We start from the raw sequence: 23,441 nt of genomic DNA, 5'->3' as shown, positions 1-23,441 counted from the left end.
ATTTTCTAGGTCGGCAATTTCACCTGCCTTGAAAGGTGCTGTTAGAGTGCAGCAATATTCCAGCCTAGATAGAACAAGTGACCTGAAGAGTGTCATCATGGGCTTGGCCTCCCTAGTTTTGAAGGTTCTCATTATCCATCCTGTCATTTTTCTAGCAGATGCGATTGATACAAAGTTATGGTCCTTGAAGGTGAGATCCTCCGACATAATCACTCCTAGGTCTTTGACGTTGGTGTTTCGCTCTATTTTGTGGCCAGAATTTGTTTTGTACTCTGATGAAGATTTAATTTCCTCATGTTTACCATATCTGAGTAATTGAAATTTCTCATCGTTGAACTTCATATTGTTTTCTGCAGCCCACTGAAAGATTTGGTTGATGTCCGCCTGGAGCCTTGCAGTGTCTGCAATGGAAGACACTGTCATGCAGATTCGGGTGTCATCTGCAAAGGAAGACACGGTGCTGTGGCTGACATCCTTGTCTATGTCGGATATGAGGATGAGGAACAAGATGGGAGCTAGTACTGTGCCTTGTGGGACAGAGCTTTTCACCGTAGCTGCCTCGGACTTTACTCTGTTGACGACTACTCTCTGTGTTCTGTTAGTGAGGAAATTATAGATCCATCGACCGACTTTTCCTGTTATTCCTTTAGCGCGCATTTTGTGCGCTATTACGCCATGGTCACACTTGTCGAAGGCTTTTGCAAAGTCTGTATATATTACATCTGCATTCTTTTTGTCTTCTAGTGCATTTAGGACCTTGTCGTAGTGATCCAGTAGTTGAGACAGACAGGAGCGACCTGTTCTAAACCCATGTTGCCCTGGGTTGTGTAACTGATGGGTTTCTAGATGGGTGGTGATCTTGCTTCTTAGGACCCTTTCAAAGATTTTTATGATATGGGATGTTAGTGCTATTGGTCTGTAGTTCTTTGCTGTTGCTTTACTGCCCCCTTTGTGGAGTGGGGCTATGTCTGTTGTTTTTAGTAACTGAGGGACGACCCCCGTGTCCATGCTCCCTCTCCATAGGATGGAAAAGGCTCGTGATAGGGGCTTCTTGCAGTTCTTGATGAACACAGAGTTCCATGAGTCTGGCCCTGGGGCAGAGTGCATGGGCATGTCATTTATCGCCTGTTCGAAGTCATTTGGCGTCAGGATAACATCGGATAGGCTTGTGTTAGTCAAATTTTGTGGCTCTCTCATAAAAAAATTCATTTTGGTCTTCGACTCTCAGTCTGGTTAGCGGCTTGCTAAAAACTGAGTCATATTGGGACTTGAGTAGCTCACTCATTTCCTTGCTGTCATCTGTGTAGGACCCATCTTGTTTAAGTAGGGGCCCAATACTGGACGTTGTTCTCGATTTTGATTTGGCATAGGAGAAGAAATACTTTGGGTTTCTTTCGATTTCATTTATGGCTTTTAGTTCTTCCCGCGATTCCTGACTCCTAAAGGATTCTTTTAGCTTAAGTTCGATGCTTGCTATTTCTCTGACCAGTGTCTCCCTGCGCATTTCAGATATATTGACCTCTTTTAGCCGCTCTGTTATTCTTTTCCGTCGCCTGTAAAGGGAGCGCCTGTCTCTTTCTATTTTACATCTACTCCTCCTTTTTCTTAGAGGAATAAGCCTTGTGCATACATCGAGTGCCACCGAGTTAATCTGTTCTAGGCATAAGTTTGGGTCTGTGTTGCTTAGTATATCTTCCCAGCTTATATCGGTTAGGACTTGGTTTACTTGGTCCCACTTTATGTTTTTGTTTTTGAAGTTGAATTTGGTGAATGCTCCCTCATGACTAGTCTCATTTTGTCGGTCTGGGGCTCCATGCATACATGTCTGAACCTCAATTATGTTGTGATCTGAGTATATTGTTTTTGATATGGTGACATTTCTTATCAGATCATCATTGTTAGTGAAGATGAGGTCTAGTGTATTCTCCAGTCTTGTAGGCTCTATTATTTGCTGGTTTAAATTGAATTTTGTGCAGAGATTTAAAAGCTCGTGTGAGTGTGAGTTTTCATCAGAGCTGCCTCCTGGTGTTTTTTCTGCAACAATATTATTTGCTATATTCCTCCATTTTAGGTGCCTTAAGTTGAAATCCCCCAGGAGCAAGATGTTGGGTGCAGGAGCTGGAAGATTTTCCAGACAGTGGTCAATTTTTAACAGCTGTTCCTGGAATTGCTGGGATGTTGCATCCGGAGGCTTGTAGACTACCACAATGACTAGGTTTTGGTTCTCGACCTTTACTGCTAAAACTTCCACTACGTCATTTGAGGCATTAAGCAGTTCTGTGCAAACAAGTGACTCTGCAATGTACAGGCCAACCCCCCCCTTTTGCCTGTTCACTCTGTCACATCTGTATAGGTTGTAACCTGGGATCCATACTTCGTTGTCCAAGTGATCCTTTATGTGGGTCTCAGTGAAAGCCGCGAACATTGCCTTTGCCTCTGCAAGCAGTCCACGGATGAAAGGTATTTTGTTGTTTGTAGCTGGCTTTAGACCCTGTATATTTGCAAAGAAGAATGTTATCGGACTGGTGGTATTGTTGGTACTGGGGGGGGATTTTTTTTTCGGCATTAGTATCTGTATCTGTTGGTTTGGAGTGGAGGCCATCGACTGTGGTTCCACTCCAGGAATGACTGGATTTGGTGTACGATTTCTGCCATTTCCTGCCAGTTTTTTTTCCTTCCTGGCACTAAAAAACCTCTCCCTCTTGAGTGGCTGTGGCTACCCAGGTTTTCCCCTGGCCTGGATGTTTTGTATCTTTTTGTCCCCTTTAGATGGTATGCCTGGCAATTTAAGTTATAGCACAGTCTTTCCTGTACTGAAGAGGTACACATTTCAGGGTGAAAAAGCTTACAGGAAGGGAGTTTGCATTTTCCTGTTTTCATATGGGCATGGCATTTTCTAGGGTGGTCATAGTTGCATGTCCCATCTGTTTTTCCAGATTTCCCATGCCAGCAGATACCAAGTGCATAGTATGTGCACAGTCTTGGTTTCCGCTTGCCTTGGGTTTCTGTGACTGTATTCCCTGTTGGTGCATGTTTCCCTGTCTTACTTCTATCCTCCCTAGCACCAACAATGGAGCTCCCACCAGTTGTTTTTGGTAATTTTTCCTCACTATTGCTATTGGAGTCCTCTTGTTTGCTATTTCCTGCGGTATTTCTAGTTTGCAATATTGGTTTTATCTTATCTTTGACTACACTTGTTTCCCTACTATGGCTCCTGTCCCCTATGAGGTCATTTATATGTATTCCTTCCTGCGTATAATTCCCGACTCCCTGGACAATATCTCCAGCTTCACCATTTCTGTCTCCCAGGACAGTATCTCCAGCTTCACCATTTCTGTCTCCCAGGACAGCACCTCCAGCTTCACCATTACTGTCTCCCAGGACAGTATCTCCAGCTTCACCATTTCTGTCTCCCAGGACAGCACCTCCAGCTTCACCATTTCTGTCTCCCAGGACAGTATCTCCAGCTTCACCATTTCTGTCTCCCAGGACAGCACCTCCAGCTTCACCATTACTGTCTCCCAGGACAGCACCTCCAGCTTCACCATTACTGTCTCCCAGGACAGCACCTCCAGCTTCACCATTACTGTCTCCCAGGACAGCACCTCCAGCTTCACCATTACTGTCTCCCAGGACAGCACTATCAGCCCCACATTTACTGACTACCAGGACATCACCTCCAGCCTTACAGTTTATGACTACATGGCCAGTATCAAGGGCAGTACCATTCAGCCCAGACATTTTATGTTCCCATCTGTTGTAGAAAGCTTCCAGGTTTTCTATGAAAGCAGCTTTGATGTTGTCCTCTTTTAATACCCTTGTGATTTTAGTCCACAGTTTTTCCTCATTTGAGCATACCCAAAAACACTTCTCTGTTTTAATACTGCTTGTAGCTAGTTCTGGGATATCTGCACAAGGGGCGTGACACCAATTTCCACAAAAATGACAATTTATCCATGTGGAAGCCCGTTTGTTTGACTGACCACAGACTACACAGGGCTTCATAATGATTTGAATGGTTGATTTACTGCAATTCTACTAGCAACCTCTTGAAAATTCTATTAATAACCTTAAATGAAGCTCTAGCTATTTGTATTTCTGTTTCTAACTCTTTTTGTATATTGGACAGCTTACCGTCACGTTCCTGATTTTTAATGTTTGTGTTTATAGGGCGCCTACAACCCCATCCGTTTACAGTCTGCTTTATTGTCCAACGAAACTGTTTGAAACCAGTCCCGGGTTCGGACCAGTCAAGGGTTCGGACCAGGCAAGGGTTCGGGCCAGACGATCTGCTCTGATCAGTGGGTCACTTATTTTAAAACATACTGGTCGGTGATTTGAGCTAACACATGAAGGATCTACTGGAAATTATCTACCCGAGTAATATGTGATTTGACTGATACAAAAGTATAACTTGCGTGTTGAAGAGCCGGTGATATCTGGCAGCTCCTACAATGACGAACGGTCACCTCCTTGTTTATCAATCGCTGTATCTGGCTTTTCTCTTTTTTTTTTTTTTCTTTTTTCCGTCTCCACCACAATAAATGCTATATTATCACTATAGTTGACTGGTGCAAATTTTGGAGGAAGGACGCTTTTTCTGTAGTAATAATTGCTTCTCGTTGTGTATATTTCGACTGCTGGTAACTACAGGTTATATGAAATTCACAGTAACGTCTCGTATTTCAAGAAAAAGAAACTAATGAAAGTCACTCCACTCCACTAAGTACCATTATAATACTGGTTAGTTGCTACTACAACACTGTATTCTGCTAATCACTGGTATCACTAGATTATATGCGAGTACACTGGCAAGCCAGGAAGATTATTAAAAAACAGCTGACCTGTGGTAAGTTCTGGCGACTTCTGGCACCTGCCTCTATAGGCTTATCACTTCATTTACAAATTCACCTGTTTTCAAATGACACTTTAGCCTTTATCATCAATATACTAGGGAGCCACTGTAGTATACACTATACACTATGTATACTCAATGTTATCAGGGAGACTTTCTTTCCTCTGACATGAAAAGTTCAATTATTATTTTTTTTTCCACACGGGACAGGCCTATGATTCCCCTCTGGCAGTAAACTCTGCTAGTGCACACTAATTCTCCTTTTTTGACTCAGTATATAATGTTTTCCGCCCAAGATTTGTTCCAGGCGCTAGAGGGATGTATCGTATAGGATTGATGACACAAATTAAAGTTCTAGCACGTAAGAGCGACCGTGAAAACACGAAAAACCCGGAGCACAACGAGGCACGCTGACACGCTGACAAGTGTAACTTGTGCTATTATACCATTTATGAAATTTTCAGAGAGTAAGAGAATTATACATTGCTTTTTAAGAACATAAGAACATAAGAAAGGAGGAACACTGCAGGAGGCCTGCTGGCCCATACTAGGCAGGTCCTTTACAATTCATCCCACTAACAAAACATTTACCCAACCCAATTTTCAATGCTACCCAAGAAATAAGCTCTGATGTGAAAGTCCCACTCAAATCCAACCCTTCCCGCTCATGTACTTATCCAACCTAGATTTGAAACTACCCAAAGTCCTAGCCTCAATAACCCAACTAGGTAGACTGTTCCACTCATCAACTACCCTATTTCCAAACCAATACTTTCCTATGTCCTTTCTAAATCTAAACTTATCTAATTTAAATCCATTACTGCGGGTTCTCTCTTGGAGAGACATCCTCAAGACCTTATTAATATCCCCTTTATTAATACCTATCTTCCACTTATACACTTCGATCAGGTCTCCCCTCATTCTTCGTCTAACAAGTGAATGTAACTTAAGAGTCTTCAATCTTTCTTCATAAGGAAGATTTCTGATGCTATGTATTAATTTAGTCATCCTACGCTGAATGTTTTCTAACGAATTTATGTCCATTTTGTAATACGGAGACCAAAACTGAGCTGCATAATCAAGGTGAGGCCTTACTAATGATGTATAAAGCTGCAGTATGACCTCTGGACTTCTGTTGCTTACACTTCTTGATATAAATCCCAGTAATCTATTTGCCTTATTACGTACGCTTAAGCATTGCTGTCTTGGTTTAAGGTTGCTGCTCACCATAACCCCCAAGTCCTTTTCGCAATCTGTATGGCTAAGTTCTACATCATTTAATTTATAAGTACTAGGGTTATGGGCACTCCCAAGCTTCAGAACCTTGCACTTATCTACATTGAACTGCATCTGCCACTTTTCTGACCAAGAATAGAGTTTGTTTAAATCCTCCTGAAGTTCCCTAACATCTACGTTTGAATCAATTATCCTACCTATCTTTGTGTCATCGGCGAATTTGCTCATATCACTAGTAATTCCCTCATCAAGATCATTGATATATATTATAAACAACAATGGGCCCAAGACTGATCCCTGTGGAACGCCACTTGTTACAGATCCCCACTCGGATTTAACCCCATTTATGGACACTCTCTGCTTCCTGTCAGTGAGCCATGACTCGATCCACGAGAGCACTTTTCCCCCAATGCCATGAGCTGCCACTTTCTTTAACAGTCTATGGTGCGGAACTCTATCAAAAGCCTTACTAAAATCTAAGTAAATAATATCAAATTCTTTATTGTGGTCAACAGCCTCAAAAGCTTTACTGAAGAAAGTTAATAAATTAGTTAGACAAGACCGGCCTCTTGTGAATCCATGCTGAGTATCATTAATCAAGCTATGCTTATCGAGATGGCTTCTTTTTGAGGTAATTATTTTGCAGACACTAAGCTTGAAGTGGTTGTTCCTCCACAGAGAGTCTCATCACCTACTGCAGGTTATTTTAACTGATCTGGACCTCTTGCTGGGCTCATCTCCAGACTTTCTTCTTGGACGCTGGCTTGAAGATGCTGCGTCTTGGGCCACCAATGAAAAGGCAAGAAAACTAACGTGGCTTATAGATGAGTTTTCTTAATCTTTGTGATGAGTTCTGTTTCCTTTCATTGAACCAGTAAAGTACTTACTTTCTTCATATCTAATTATTGATCCAGTAAAGTACCTACTTTCTTCATATCTAATTATATTGGTACAAGTACGTTTTCATCGACCTTTCTGGTACCTCTCATTAATTGTTTTGAATTTCTTCAAATCTCCACTAAGATAACTACTCCTTTACTAGCTCTGTTTTTTATTGCATCCACGTTATATGATTCTCAACTTGTGTTATAACATCAAATATTGTCTCTCGCAACTATATACTTAACCTTAGCTCTGTTATAATCTATTTCTATTTCCCTACTTATACTAGCAAAGTCATTCTTCCTCCGTCTTAATTTTCGTATGTATTTTCCATATCATTTTCTATTCAGCCTTCGCTTCGCTACACTGCTATCTAAACCATATGATTTCTCTCTCTTCTATATATTCTCGTCCTTAATGGTTCAAATGTTTTTTTGTGGCTACCTGGTATATTTCAGATATCCTGCTATGACGTGTTCTGTTTTGCCTTCCACAGGTTTTTTTCAAGCTAATCTTAATCTGGAAATATTTTTTTTATACCCACATCGATAGTAATCTGTCTTTTGCATTACTCTGCTCTCACTTCTCTGCATTCCCAGCTCCAGCAGGTAGCTAGGACATTCCCAGCTCCAGCAGGTACCTAGGACATTCCCAGCTCCACCAGGTAGCTAGGACATTTCCAGCTTCACCAGGTAGGTAGGATATTCCCAGCTCCACCAGGTAGCTAGGACATTCCCAGCTCCACCAGGTACCTAAGACATTCCCAGCTCCACCAGATAGCTAGGACATTCCCAGCTCCACCAGGTAGCTAGGACATTCTCAGCTACACCAGGTAGCTAGGACATTCCCAGCTCCAGCAAGTAGCTAGGACATTTCCAGCTCCAGCAGGTAGCTAGGACATTCCCAGCTCCACCAGGTAGCTAGGACATTCCCAGCTCCACCAGGTAGCTAGGACATTCCCAGCTCCACCAGGTAGCTAGGATATTCCCAGTTCCACCAGGTAGCTAGGACATTCCCAGCTCCACCAGGTACCTAAGACATTCCCAGCTCCACCAGGTAGCTAGGACATTCCCAGCTCCACCAGGTAGCTAGGATATTCCCAGCTCCACCAGGTAGCTAGGACATTCCCAGCTCCACCAGGTACCTAAGACATTCCCAGCTCCACCAGGTAGCTAGGACATTCCCAGCTCCACCAGGTAGCTAAGACATTCCCAACTCCAGGTAGCTAGGACATTCCCAGCTCCACCAGGTAACTATGACATTCCCACCTCCACCAGGTAGCTAGGACATTCCCAGCTCCACCAGGTAGCTAAGACATTCCCAGTTCTACTGAGTAGCTAGGACATTCCCAGCTCCACCAGGTACCTAGGACATTCCCAGCTCCACCAGGTAACTATGACATTCCCAGCTCCACCAGGTAGCTAGGACATTCCCAGCTCCACCAGGTAGCTATGACATTCCCAGCTCCACCAGGTAGCTAGGACATTCCCAACTCCACCAGGTAGCTAGGACATTCCCAGCTCCACCAGCCAGCTAGGACATTCCCAGCTCCACCAGGTAGCTATGGCATTCCCAGCTCCACCAGGTAGCTAGGACATTCCCAGCTCCACAAGGTAGCTACGACATTCCCAGCTCCACCAGGTAGCTAAGACATTCCCAACTCTACTGGGTAGCTAGGACATTCCCAGCTCCACAAGGTAGCTATGACATTCCCAACTCCACCAGGTAGCTATGACATTCCCAACTCCACCAGGTAGCTATGACATTCCCAACTCCACCAGGTAGCTATGACATTCCCAACTCCACCAGGTAGCTATGACATTCCCAACTCCACCAGGTAGCTATGACATTCCCAACTCCACCAGGTAGCTATGACATTCCCAACTCCACCAGGTAGCTATGACATTCCCAACTCCACCAGGTAGCTATGACATTCCCAACTCCACCAGGTAGCTATGACATTCCCAACTCCACCAGGTAGCTATGACATTCCCAACTCCACCAGGTAGCTATGACATCCCCAACTCCACCAGGTAGCTATGACATTCCCAGCTCCACCAGGTAGCTAAGACATTCCCAGCTCTACTGGGTAGCTAGGACATTCCCAGCTCCACCAGGTAGCTAGGACTTTCCCAGCTCCACCAGGTAGCTATGACATTCCCAACTCCACCAGGTAGCTATGACATTCCCAACTCCACCAGGTAGCTATGATATTCCCAACTCCACCAGGTAGCTATGACATTCCCAGCTCCACCAGGTAGCTAAGACATTCCCAGCTCTACTGGGCAGCTAGGACATTCCCAGCTCCACCAGGTAGCTAGGACTTTCCCAGCTCCACCAGGTAGCTATGACATTCCCAACTCCACCAGGTAGCTATGACATTCCCAACTCCACCAGGTAGCTATGACATTCCCAACTCCACCAGGTAGCTATGACATTCCCAACTCCACCAGGTAGCTATGACATTCCCAACTCCACCAGGTAGCTATGACATTCCCAACTCCACCAGGTAGCTATGACATTCCCAACTCCACCAGGTAGCTATGACATTCCCAACTCCACCAGGTAGCTATGACATTCCCAACTCCACCAGGTAGCTATGATATTCCCAACTCCACCAAGTAGCTATGACATTCCCAACTCCACCAGGTAGCTATGACATTCCCAACTCCACCAGGTAGCTATGACATTCCCAACTCCACCAGGTAGCTATGACATTCCCAACTCCACCAGGTAGCTATGACATTCCCAACTCCACCAGGTAGCTATGACATTCCCAACTCCACCAGGTAGCTATGACATTCCCAACTCCACCAGGTAGCTATGACATTCCCAACTCCACCAGGTAGCTATGACATTCCCAACTCCACCAGGTAGCTATGACATTCCCAACTCCACCAGGTAGCTATGACATTCCCAACTCCACCAGGTAGCTATGACATTCCCAACTCCACCAGGTAGCTATGATATTCCCAACTCCACCAGGTAGCTATGATATTCCCAACTCCACCAGGTAGCTAAGACATTCCCAGCTCTACTGGGTAGCTAGGACATTCCCAGCTCCACCAGGTAGCTAGGACTTTCCCAGCTCCACCAGGTAGCTATGACATTCCCAACTCCACCAGGTAGCTATGACATTCCCAACTCCACCAGGTAGCTATGATATTCCCAACTCCACCAGGTAGCTATGACATTCCCAGCTCCACCAGGTAGCTAAGACATTCCCAGCTCTACTGGGTAGCTAGGACATTCCCAGCTCCACCGGGTAGCTAGGACTTTCCCAGCTCCACCAGGTAGCTATGACATTCCCAACTCCACCAGGTAGCTATGACATTCCCAACTCCACCAGGTAGCTATGACATTCCCAACTCCACCAGGAAGCTATGACATTCCCAACTCCACCAGGTAGCTATGACATTCCCAACTCCACCAGGTAGCTATGACATTCCCAACTCCACCAGGTAGCTATGACATTCCCAACTCCACCAGGTAGCTATGACATTCCCAACTCCACCAGGTAGCTATGACATTCCCAACTCCACCAGGTAGCTATGATATTCCCAACTCCACCAAGTAGCTATGACATTCCCAACTCCACCAGGTAGCTATGACATTCCCAACTCCACCAGGTAGCTATGACATTCCCAACTCCACCAGGTAGCTATGACATTCCCAACTCCACCAGGTAGCTATGACATTCCCAACTCCACCAGGTAGCTATGACATTCCCAACTCCACCAGGTAGCTATGATATTCCCAACTCCACCAGGTAGCTATGACATTCCCAACTCCACCAGGTAGCTATGACATTCCCAACTCCACCAGGTAGCTATGATATTCCCCAGTCCACCAAGTAGCTATGACATTCCCAACTCCACCAGGTAACTATGACATTCCCAGCTCCACCAGGTAGCTAGGACATTCCCAGCTCCACCAGGTAGATATGACATTCCCAGCTCCAACAGGTAGCTAGGACATACCCAACTCCACCAGGTAGCTAGGACATTCCCAGCTCCACCAGCCAGCTAGGACATTCCCAGCTCCACCAGGTAGCTATGGCATTCCCAGCTCCACAAGGTAGCTAGGACATTCCCAGCTCCACCAGGTAGCTAAGACATTCCCAACTCTACTGGGTAGCTAGGACATTCCCAGCTCCACCAGGTAGCTATGACATTCCCAACTCCACCAGGTAGCTATGACATTCCCAACTCCACCAGGTAGCTATGGCATTCCCAACTCCACCAGGTAGCTATGACATTCCCAACTCCACCAGGTAGCTATGACATTCCAAACTCCACCAGGTAGCTATGACATTCCCAACTCCACCAGGTAGCTATGACATTCCCAACTCCACCAGGTAGCTATGACATTCCCAACTCCACCAGGTAGCTATGACATTCCCAACTCCACCAGGTAGCTATGACATTCCCAACTCCACCAGGTAGCTATGACATTCCCAACTCCACCAGGTAGCTATGACATTCCCAACTCCACCAGGTAGCTATGACATTCCCAACTCCACCAGGTAGCTATGACATTCCCAACTCCACCAGGTAGCTATGACATTCCCAACTCCACCAGGTAGCTATGACATTCCCAGCTCCACCAGGTAGCTAAGACATTCCCAGCTCTACTGGGTAGCTAGGACATTCCCAGCTCCACCAGGTAGCTAGGACTTTCCCAGCTCCACCAGGTAGCTATGACATTCCCAACTCCACCAGGTAGCTATGACATTCCCAACTCCACCAGGTAGCTATGATATTCCCAACTCCACCAGGTAGCTATGACATTCCCAGCTCCACCAGGTAGCTAAGACATTCCCAGCTCTACTGGGTAGCTAGGACATTCCCAGCTCCACCAGGTAGCTAGGACTTTCCCAGCTCCACCAGGTAGCTATGACATTCCCAACTCCACCAGGTAGCTATGACATTCCCAACTCCACCAGGTAGCTATGACATTCCCAACTCCACCCGGTAGCTATGACATTCCCAACTCCACCAGGTAGCTATGACATTCCCAACTCCACCAGGTAGCTATGACATTCCCAACTCCGCCAGGTAGCTATGACATTCCCAACTCCACCAGGTAGCTATGACATTCCCAACTCCACCAGGTAGCTATGACATTCCCAACTCCACCAGGTAGCTATGACATTCCCAACTCCACCAGGTAGCTATGATATTCCCAACTCCACCAAGTAGCTATGACATTCCCAACTCCACCAGGTAGCTATGACATTCCCAACTCCACCAGGTAGCTATGACATTCCCAACTCCACCAGGTAGCTATGACATTCCCAACTCCACCAGGTAGCTATGATATTCCCAACTCCACCAGGTAGCTATGACATTCCCAACTCCACCAGGTAGCTATGACATTCCCAACTCCACCAGGTAGCTATGACTTTCCCAACTCCACCAGGTAGCTATGACATTCCCAACTCCACCAGGTAGCTATGACATTCCCAACTCCACCAGGTAGCTATGACATTCCCAACTCCACCAGGTAGCTATGACATTCCCAACTCCACCAGGTAGCTATGATATTCCCAACTCCACCAGGTAGCTATGATATTCCCAACTCCACCAGGTAGCTATGACATTCCCAGCTCCACCAGGTAGCTATGACATTCCCAACTCCACCAGGTAGCTATGACATTCCCAACTCCACCAGGTAGCTATGACATTCCCAACTCCACCAGGTAGCTATGACATTCCCAGCTCCACCAGGTAGCTAAGACATTCCCTGCTCTACTGGGTAGCTAGGACATTCCCAGCTCCACCAGGTAGCTAGGACTTTCCCAGCTCCACCAGGTAGCTATGACATTCCCAACTCCACCAGGTAGCTATGACATTCCCAACTCCACCAGGTAACTATGATATTCCCAACTCCACCAGGTAGCTATGACATTCCCAGCTCCACCAGGTAGCTAAGACATTCCCAGCTCTACTGGGTAGCTAGGACATTCCCAGCTCCACCAGGTAGCTAGGACTTTCCCAGCTCCACCAGGTAGCTATGACATTCCCAACTCCACCAGGTAGCTATGACATTCCCAACTCCACCAGGTAGCTATGACATTCCCAACTCCACCAGGTAGCTATGACATTCCCAACTCCACCAGGTAGCTATGACATTCCCAACTCCACCAGGTAGCAATGACATTCCCAACTCCACCAGGTAGCTATGACATTCCCAACTCCACCAGGTAGCTATGACATTCCCAACTCCACCAGGTAGCTATGACATTCCCAACTCCACCAGGTAGCTATGATATTCCCAACTCCACCAAGTAGCTATGACATTCCCAACTCCACCAGGTAGCTATGTCATTCCCAACTCCACCAGGTAGCTATGACATTCCCAACTCCACCAGGTAGCTATGACATTCCCAACTCCACCAGGTAGCTATGACATTCCCAACTCCACCAGGTAGCTATGACATTCCCAACTCCACCAGGTAGCTATGACATTCCCAACTCCACCAGGTAGCTATGACATTCCCAACTCCACCAGGTAGCTATGACATTCCCAACTCCACCAGGTAGCTATGACATTCCCAACTCCACCAGGTAGCTATGACATTCCCACTCCACCAGGTAGCTATGACATTCCCAACTCCACCAGGTAGCTATGACATTCCCAACTCCACCAGGTAGCTATGATATTCCCAACTCCACCAGGTAGCTATGATATTCCCAACTCCACCAGGTAGCTATGACATTCCCAGCTCCACCAGGTAGCTAAGACATTCCCAGCTCTACTGGGTAGCTAGGACATTCCCAGCTCCACCAGGTAGCTAGGACTTTCCCAGCTCCACCAGGTAGCTATGACATTCCCAACTCCACCAGGTAGCTATGACATTCCCAACTCCACCAGGTAGCTATGATATTCCCAACTCCACCAGGTAGCTATGATATTCCCAACTCCACCAGGTAGCTATGACATTCCCAGCTCCACCAGGTAGCTAAGACATTCCCAGCTCTACTGGGTAGCTAGGACATTCCCAGCTCCACCAGGTAGCTAGGACTTTCCCAGCTCCACCAGGTAGCTATGACATTCCCAACTCCACCAGGTAGCTATGACATTCCCAACTCCACCAGGTAGCTATGACATTCCCAACTCCACCAGGTAGCTATGACATTCCCAACTCCACCAGGTAGCTATGACATTCCCAACTCCACCAGGTAGCTATGACATTCCCAACTCCACCAGGTAGCTATGACATTCCCAACTCCACCAGGTAGCTATGACATTCCCAACTCCACCAGGTAGCTATGACATTCCCAACTCCACCAGGTAGCTATGACATTCCCAACTCCACCAGGTAGCTATGACATTCCCAACTCCACCAGGTAGCTATGATATTCCCAACTCCACCAGGTAGCTATGACATTCCCAACTCCACCAGGTAGCTATGACATTCCCAACTCCACCAGGTAGCTATGATATTCCCAACTCCACCAGGTAGTTATGACATTCCCAGCTCCACCAGGTAGCTATGACATTCCCAACTCCACCAGGTAGCTATGACATTCCCAGCTCCACCAGGTAGCTATGACATTCCCAACTCCACCAGGTAGCTATGACATTCCCAACTCCACCAGGTAGCTATGACATTCCCAACTCCACCAGGTAGCTATGACATTCCCAACTCCACCAGGTAGCTATGACATTCCCAACTCCACCAGGTAGCTATGATATTCCCAACTCCACCAGGTAGCTATGACATTCCCAACTCCACCAGCTAGCTATGACATTCCCAACTCACCAGGTAGCTATGACATTCCCAACTCCACCAGGTAGCTATGACATTCCCAACTCACCAGGTAGCTATGACATTCCCAACTCCACCAGGTAGCTATGACATTCCCAACTCCACCAGGTAGCTATGACATTCCCAACTCCACCAGGTAGCTATGACATTCCCAACTCCACCAGGTAGCTATGACATTCCCAACTCCACCAGGTAGCTATGATATTCCCAACTCCACCAGGTAGCTATGACATTCCCAACTCCACCAGGTAGCTATGATATTCCCAGCTCCACCAGGTAGCTATGATATTCCCTTAGGAAAAAGTCAAAATCATCTTTCTGAGTAATTCTCCACTCATAGCCTTGTAACATCCACTGTTTCCTTCATCTGTCCACCTTGTCAATTCCTCTCAGTATTTTATAAGTCGTTATCATATCCTCCGTATCTCTCCTGTCCTTCAATGTTGTCAGGTCGATTTTCCTTAACCTCTCCTCTTAGGATATGCCCCTCAGCTCCCTTTTAATAACATATATGCATAGTGAGTTACTTGTACTCACCTATTATGGTTGTATGGGTTGATTCTCAACTCCTCTCCCAGCCTCATAACTAGCCTTGTAAGTCCTATTGTACCTGTATTTAAAACTGTGTACGGAGTTTTCCTCCACCTCTTCATCGTAGACATTCCTCTTCTAAATCACCCGGAGGCTGGAAAAAATCCTCATATCCTACCTACCCTTAGAACGGTCTTTCCCTGTCCACTATGATAAGCCCATTTGCTATTATGTACGTTATTATCATGTCTTCTCTGGAATATCGTTCATTTAATTTTGTCAGATATCATATTGTTTAAGTTACCTTTTTTTGTAATGAAACCACTTTTAAGTACAGGGTTTTCCAACAGGAGCGTGATCAGTACATCTTCAACGCACTCAATCAGATCTCACTGTGGGGACCCACTGGAGAGATTCATGACTACGCCATAAAGCAATGGTCTGGACTGATTACAAATTACATTAAGCCACGTTGGGAGTTCTTCTCAGAGACCCTTGAGACAAGCCTGGAACAAGGAAAGCCTTTCAATGAAGAACAATTCAACTGGGATCTATTTACACTTGTTGAAGATCCCTTTACGAAGGAAACTAATGTCACTTATCCTACTGACCCTCAAGGTAAGTGTTGTAACTGCATGTATGTGGCCTGATCCGAGAAAGGTATCCCCTAATTATGTTCCATAATTCCATTCCCCTTTTACCTCATTCCACAATTTTGGAATAGTGCAGAGTGCGACATGCGTTCACAGTGCAGTTAAATATTACCATTAAAGATTTAAAGGTAACCAGAAAAGTCATTAGCAAGTCGCCATATGGAAACTGATATTTAAATTTCTTCAATAAAAATAGTAAATTAGGACATACAGTCATAATCTAATTCAAATCTTTAAACGAGACCAGCATTCTAAAATACACAAGCACAGCAAGCTTAAAACTCCTTAGAAGTTGCATCATCAAACTGTCAGCATGGAAGGGCTCAAGGTAATCACATGCAACACTCAGAAATTATCTCATGAAAAACAATATTTCAGTCTCTCCAGTTCAACACAATTATGTTCAACACAGGTCCAAACTTTTCTCTATGTAAAAAACTAAATAAATAAATAGAGTAACTAAGTTACAGTCAAGTTTAGTACACACAACATACAACATTTTTAACAATGATCTTGAAAACAGATATTAAAGTACATTATGTTGATACAACCCGGGATAAGCCAGTGTAACCCGGGATAACCCAAATATAACCCGGGATAACCCAATATAACCTGAGATAACCCAATATAACCAAGGATAACCTAATATAACCCGGGATAACCCAATATAACTCGGGATAACCCAATATACCTGGAGAAAGTTCGGGGGATCAACGCCCCCGCGGCTCGGTCTGTGACCAGGCCTCATGGTGGATCAGGGCCTGATCAACCAGGCTGTTACTGCTTGCCGCATGTAATCCAGTGTACGAACCACAACCCGGCTGGTCAGGTACTGACTTCTGATGCCTGTCGAGTGCCTGCTTGAAGACAGCCAGGGGTCTTTTGGTAATCCCCCTGATGTATGCTGGGAGGCAGTTGAACAGACTTGGACCCCTGACACTTAATGTGTTGTTTCTGATCTTGCTAGTGGCACCCCTGCTTTTCATTGGGGGGATGTTGCACCGTCTGCCGAGTCATTTGCTTTCATAGGGAGTGATTTTCGTGAGCAAGTTTGGTACTAGTCCCTTTAGGACTTTCTAGGTATATATAATCATGTATCTCTCCCTCTTGCATTCTAGGGAGTACAGGTTTAGGAACTTCAAGCGTTCAAAGTAATTGAGGTGTTTTATCTCCGTTATGCGCGCCGTGAAGGTTCTCTGTACATATTCTAGGTCAGCAATTTCACCTGCCATGAAAGGTGGTGTTAGTGTGCAGCAATATTCCAGCCTAGATAGAACAAGCTACCTGAAGAGAGTCATCATGGGCTTGGCATCCCTAGTTTTGAAGGTTCTCATTATCCATCCTGTCATTTTTCTAGCAGATACGATTGATACAATGATATGGTCCTTGAAGGCGAGATCCTCTGACATAATCACTCCCAGGTCTTTGACATTAGTTTATCGCTCTATTGTGTGGTTGGAATTTGTTTTATACTCTGATGAAGTTTCAATTTCCCCACGTTTTCCATATCGGAGTAATTGAAATTTCTCATAATTGAACTTCATATTGTTTTCTGCAGCCCATTTAAAGATTTGGTTGATGTCCACCTGGAGTCTTGCAGTATCTTCAATGGAGGTCACTATCATGCAGATTCTGGTGTCATCTGCAAAGGAAGACACGGTGCTGTGGCTTATATCCCTGTCTATGTCCGAGTACTGTGCCTTGCGGAAAAGAGCTTTTCACCGTAGTCGCCTCAGACTTTCCTCTGTTGACTACTACTCTTTGTGTTCTGTTTGTTAGGAAATTATAGATCCATCTACCGACTCTTCCTGTTACTCCTTTATCACGCATTTTGTGCGCTTTTACACCATGGTCACACTTGTCAAAGGCTTTTGCAAAGCCTGTGTATATTACATCTGCATTCTTTTTGTCTTCTAGAGCATTTGCCAACCCAATTTTCAATGCATTGAAAATTGGGTTGGCAAATATTTTGTCAGTGGGAAGGATTGCAAAGGACCTGCCTAGTATGGGCCAACAGGCCTGCTGCAGTGTTCCTTCTTTCTTATGTTCTTATGTTTTTATGTTCTAAAGCATCGATGACCTTGTCGTAGTGGTCCAGTAGTTGGGACAAACAGGAGCGACGTGCTATAAACCCATGCTGCCCTGGGTTGTGTAACTGATGGATATCGAGATGGGTGGTGATCTTGCTTCTGAGAACCCTTTCAAAGATTTTAATAATGGATGTTAGCACTATCGGTCTGTAGTTCTTTGCTATTGCTTTACTGCCCCCTTTGTGGAGTGGGGCTATGTCTTGTTTTTAGTAACTGTGGGACGACCCCCGTGTCCATGCTCCCTCTCCACAGAATGTTAAAAGCACGTGATAGGGGCTTTTTGCAGTTCTTGATGAACACGGAGTTCCATGAGTCTGGGCCCAGGGCAGAGTGCATGGGCATGTCATTTATCGTCTTTTCGAAGTCCTTTGGCGTAAAGATAATATCAGATAAGTGTGTGTCTACCAAATTCTGTCTCTCTCTCATAAAAAATTAATTTAGGTCTTCGACTCTCAGTCTGGTGAGCAGCTCGCTAAAAACTGAGACATATTGGGACTTGAGTAGCTCACTGTTATGACCAAGGTCATAATGGGATTAATTTGTGTTATCCACTTAATATTATACTCGGGGTTTCTTTAATATTAGCTAAATTAAAGATTCCACTAGTTTATAATATTATCTGATTTAGGAATATACCCGGGTATGATGTATATATTTATATAATGTTGAGTAATGTGTTAGGTAGGTACACCTGGCTAAGGTTTATAACAAGGTATCTCCATTGGTGGGTAGTTCGCACCGCTCTACCTTCTCCCCCTTTTGACGAGTTGATGTCATGAAGGAATTTACTGTATATGGCAGTTCGCTCTCTCTGCCGACTCAGTGTGCATTGACTGAACTACCCTCCTAGTACTCCGCCTTATTCTTACTTAGATAGAGAATTGTGTTATAGAAACTCCTGAATCACCTTGTGATTTATTGTGAAGTGAAGTCTGCGGACAATTATATACTGTTACCTTCAGGTTACAATGTGACGACCAGTGTCAAGCTTAGAACTTTGTGATATATTCCTTATGCCAGGGAGTTACTCGGTGAAAGTGTTAATTCTCAATATATGTACTTACACACAAGTAATGTTACTATTGAGGAAGCAGTAATATTCCTGTGATCATTATCAAGTGTAGTGACCATATTGACAGTCTCCAGAGGAGGTCTATCATGTACATTCTATTTAAGAGTTCTTGTGTGAAGGAAAGTTTCTGAGAGTGATATTTAATAGATATTTATGAATATCTGAAGTATTTAAACTTTTAAATAAAAAGTAACTAGAAAAGACCGAGTAACTATTATTTGTGCCTTACATTCCAAAGTTTGGAACCATATCCTCTCATTCTATGAAGTGTGTTCTTACGGAGTGCACTAACCTGGCTAAAGATTAAGATTCGAACCATAACACTCGCTCATTTCCTTGCTACCATCTGTGTAGGACCCATCTTGTTTAAGTAGGGGCCCAATACTGGATGGTGTTCTAGACTTTGATTTGGCATAAGAAAAGAAATACTTTGGGTTTGTTTCAATTTCATTTATGGCTTTTAGTTCTATTCGCGTTTCTTGACTCCGGTAAGATTCCTTTGCTTTAATTCGATGTTTGCTATTTCTGACCATTGTCTCCCTACGTATTGCAGATATATTGGCCTCTTGTAACCGCTGTTATTCTTTGCCTTCGTCTGTAAAGGGAGCGCCTTTCTCTTTCTAGTTTATATCTTTTCCTTAAAGGAATATGCCTTGAGCATACCTCAAGTGCCACAGTTAATTTGTCCTAGGCATAGGGAAGTATCAGTGTTGCTTAGTTTGTCTTCCCGGTTTATATCTTTTAGGACTTGGTTTACTTGGTCCCACCTTATGTTTTTGTTACTAAAGTTAATTTGGTGAAGGCTCCCTCGTGACTGATCACATTTTGTCGGTCTGGGGCCCCGCATATGTCTGTACCTCCTTTATGTTGTGATCTGAGTATATTGTTTTTGATATATTTCGTATCAGATCATCATTGTTAGTGAAGATGAGATCCAGCATATTCTCCAATCCTGTAGACTCTATTATTTGCTGGTTTAAGGTGAATTTGGTGAAGAGGTTTAAAAGCTCTGTGTGTGTGTGTGTGTGTGTGTGTGTGTGTGTGTGTGTGTGTGTGTGTGTGTGTGTGTGTGTGTATGTGTGTGTGTGTGTGTGTGTGATAAGATTTCGTTCGGATTTTTAACCCCGGAGGGTTAGTCACCCGGGATAATCCAAGAAAGTCAGTGCATCAACGAGGACTGTCTTATTTCCATTGGGCTCCTCAGTTTTGTCCCCCAGGATGCGACCCACACCAGTCGACTAACACCCAGGTACCTATTTGCTGCCATGTGAACAGGGCAACAAGTGTAAGGAAACACGTCAAAATGTTTCCACCTGCCGGGAATCTAACCTGGGCCCTCCGTGTGTGAAGCGGGAGCTTTAGCCACCAGGCTGCCTCCTGGTGTTATCTCTGCTGCAACATTATTTGCCATATTGCTAAATTTTAGGTGCCTTAGGCTGAAATCCCCAGGAGGGGTGCAGGAGCTAGGTTTTCCAGACAGTGGTTAATTTCAAAAGATGTTCCTGGAATTATTGGTACGTTGCATCCAGAGGCTTGTATACACCCACAATGGCTAGGTTATGGTTCCCAATCTTTGCTGCTAAAACTCCATTGTTAGTACTAGTGAGGATAAGAATGAGACAGGTAAACATGCACCAACAGGGAATACAGTAGCAGAAAACCAAGGCAAACGGAAACCAAGCCTGTGCACATACTGTGCACTTGGTATCTGCAGGCATGGGAAATCTGGAAAAACAGATAAAACGTGAAAATTTGACCACCCTAGAAAATGCCGTGCCCATATAAGAACATAAAGGAGGAACACTGCAATAGGCCTGTTGGCCCATGCTAGGCAGGTCCTTCACAAATCCAACCCACTAACAGCATAACTGCTACCCAAGCAATAAGCTTCGATAAACCTATTTACTCTTGTGCAAGCCCGATTCAAATCCAACCCCTCACTCGTGTATTTATCCAACCTAAATTTGAAACTACTCAATGTTTTAGCTTGGATCACCCTACTAGGCAGACCGTTCCACTCATGAACTACCCCTATTACCAATGTTCATTTATACATTTTATTAGTGCTTTAAATTTATATGGCATTCTTTTCTGCATGTAAATCCCTATTTAAGCTAGGGAAGTGACCTAGAGTCCTTATACAGGGGGATTCCTCTTCCAAACAATACCCACTCTTCCCTCTCTCCTCCTCCCTGTCTTCCATTCATCAAAAACAGCCTTAAAAAAAAGGTGACTCATGTTGAATGTTCATTCTTTTGTGCATATGAATCTATCTTTAAGGTAATAAATTGTTGATACTTCTGGGTGTCTGGAATGAATTAATTGGATTTACATAATTTCTTAAGGGTAAATAGATTCGAAAATCGTAAATTTCGATAATAGTCACACATCCAGGAATGGATTAATTACGAAAAACGAGGGACCACTATTTTTTTTACAGTACTCCATAACCTATACCCCAAGCCCTCTTCAAGGGGGGCTCCTTGGCGTGGTGAAGAGGCTCTTGGTCTGAGGAATTAGACCTATCGGTCTTCTTCCTCAGACCGAACCTAATTACCCCCCAATCTCCCCTCCCCTATCCCATCCTCCCCATCCTCCCCTTTTTCCTTTCCTCCTCCTCCCCACCCCTCCCTTTTGCCCATCCTCTTTTTGTCCTTTGGGATTTCTCCCACAGGCGCGCTAGTTCCTAGGTAGGGGAAAGGATACCGGGGTCCATCCCATTCCGTTGAGGTTCTTAGCGGTGGCGTAGTTTGCCGTGGAATCTGGATCACCTGGGGATGTCCCGATCCCTCTCCGGTATCCCGGAGTAGCTTTGGGTGTCTTTCGGGCGACGGGTGTATCTCTGGAAGCCACCTTTCGGATTCCGGGGGTGGTGGCCGAAGGAGGTATGCTTTGTGGCGGATATCCAGCCGCCCTCTTTTGTCCACCGAGGTAGCTCGGCAGATGTGAGGTTGCTATCCCGGATTGTTAGTTTACTAGCATGATGGGTAGGGTATGGCACGGGTTCCATGCTGCATCTGCGCTACTTGCGGTGCTGAGGTCCTCTTGGGCGCGGAGGGAGATTTCTGGCCCTTTCATTCCTCCTAGGAACTATCCCTCCCTGGTCCCCCCTTTTTTTTTTTCTTTATTTTCTTTTCCTCTCTTTTTTGTTTTTTTTTTTTTTTTTTTTTTTTTTTTTTTTCTTAAAAACAAAAAGAAAGAAGTAACCTAACCATGGCAGCCCTAATCCATGAACCTGGTACCCCCGGGCCCCTTCTTGATACCGCACCCCGTTCTGACCCCGCCTCGTCTTTGGACCACTCTTCAGACATTCCTCATGCCTCTGTACCTATTGCCGGTGCTGTTTCCTCGCCCGCTTCAGGTACTGAGGCCTCGACTGACTCCTTCGATTTATCGGACCTTCGCTCTCCTCTGACTATGCTTCCGGCCTCTCCCTCTACGGTGCGGCAGTTTTCAAATCGCCGACCCGTTCCACGTCGGACCAACTCTGGTCCCACGCCTAAACACCAACGACAATTACCTGCTGATGATACTTCTCCACCTTCTCGTTCTTCTCAGAAACGATCGACACGTCCTTCACTACCTTTCCACGCTCAGTTTCAGACTGAACAGTGGACTAAATTCTTCACTTTACGACCAACTTCCTCTACTGCCCATCTTTCTGACCATAGTATTGGCAAGGCACTCCTACGCCATGTTGGTAAAGATTTCTTTTCATGCTCTTAAGAGCGGTACACGCATCATTACTGTACAGAATGCTACCCAGGCTCATGAGCTCTCTCGTCTTTCCCATATCGATACTGTTCCTGTCACTCTTGAAAAACATCATTCCCTCAATTCTTGTAGTGGTACCGTCATTCTGCCCCATACCATAGGTCAACAAAATTTCCAGACATGTGGCACTGACATTCTAGAACAGCTGGAACTCCAAGATCTCCCAATCCTCAAGGTAGACACTTACGTTCTTCCTGCCGAGAACTCCCATCCTCAGTTTATATAGCAGGACATCGGTTACAAGTTCGAAAGGTGATCCCTACACCACAACAGTGTAGAAATTGCTGGCGATTTGGCCATCCAGCGAAATATTGCAGATCTATCGCCGAATGCCCAGTCTGTGGTGCCGATGACCATTCTAATACGTCTTGCAATCGATCTCCCTCTTGCTTTAACTCTCATGAGGCTCACCCTTCGTACTCTCGCCGTTGTCAGGTCTATTTAAACGAGCGGGAAATCCGTTACCTCAGAGACGGAAGGTCTCCCTTATGCCATGGCAGTTTCTCATCTCCGCCTCCAAGGGAGACTCCCACGTGTTTCTTATTCCCGTGTTTCAAAACGTCCCCCCACTTCT

At 45.1% G+C, this 23,441-nt stretch overlaps 1 protein-coding gene across 1 annotated transcript in view; it reads left to right on the top strand.

Annotated features, from left to right (window-relative positions):
* Naglu (N-acetyl-alpha-glucosaminidase) overlaps nucleotides 1-23,441 on the top strand; it is a 443,026-nt gene that overhangs the window by 380,931 nt on the left and 38,654 nt on the right. Inside the window, exons 17-18 of the mRNA XM_070091031.1 lie at nucleotides 6,770-6,890; nucleotides 15,629-15,896. Coding sequence (XP_069947132.1) covers nucleotides 6,770-6,890; nucleotides 15,629-15,896 — 389 coding nt within the window. The remainder of the gene's footprint in view (nucleotides 1-6,769; nucleotides 6,891-15,628; nucleotides 15,897-23,441) is intronic.

This window comes from Cherax quadricarinatus, chromosome 33, assembly GCF_038502225.1.
Source record: "Cherax quadricarinatus isolate ZL_2023a chromosome 33, ASM3850222v1, whole genome shotgun sequence".
In the NCBI taxonomy this organism is placed as follows: domain Eukaryota; kingdom Metazoa; phylum Arthropoda; class Malacostraca; order Decapoda; family Parastacidae; genus Cherax; species Cherax quadricarinatus.
This window is presented reverse-complemented; position numbering and strand designations above follow the sequence as displayed.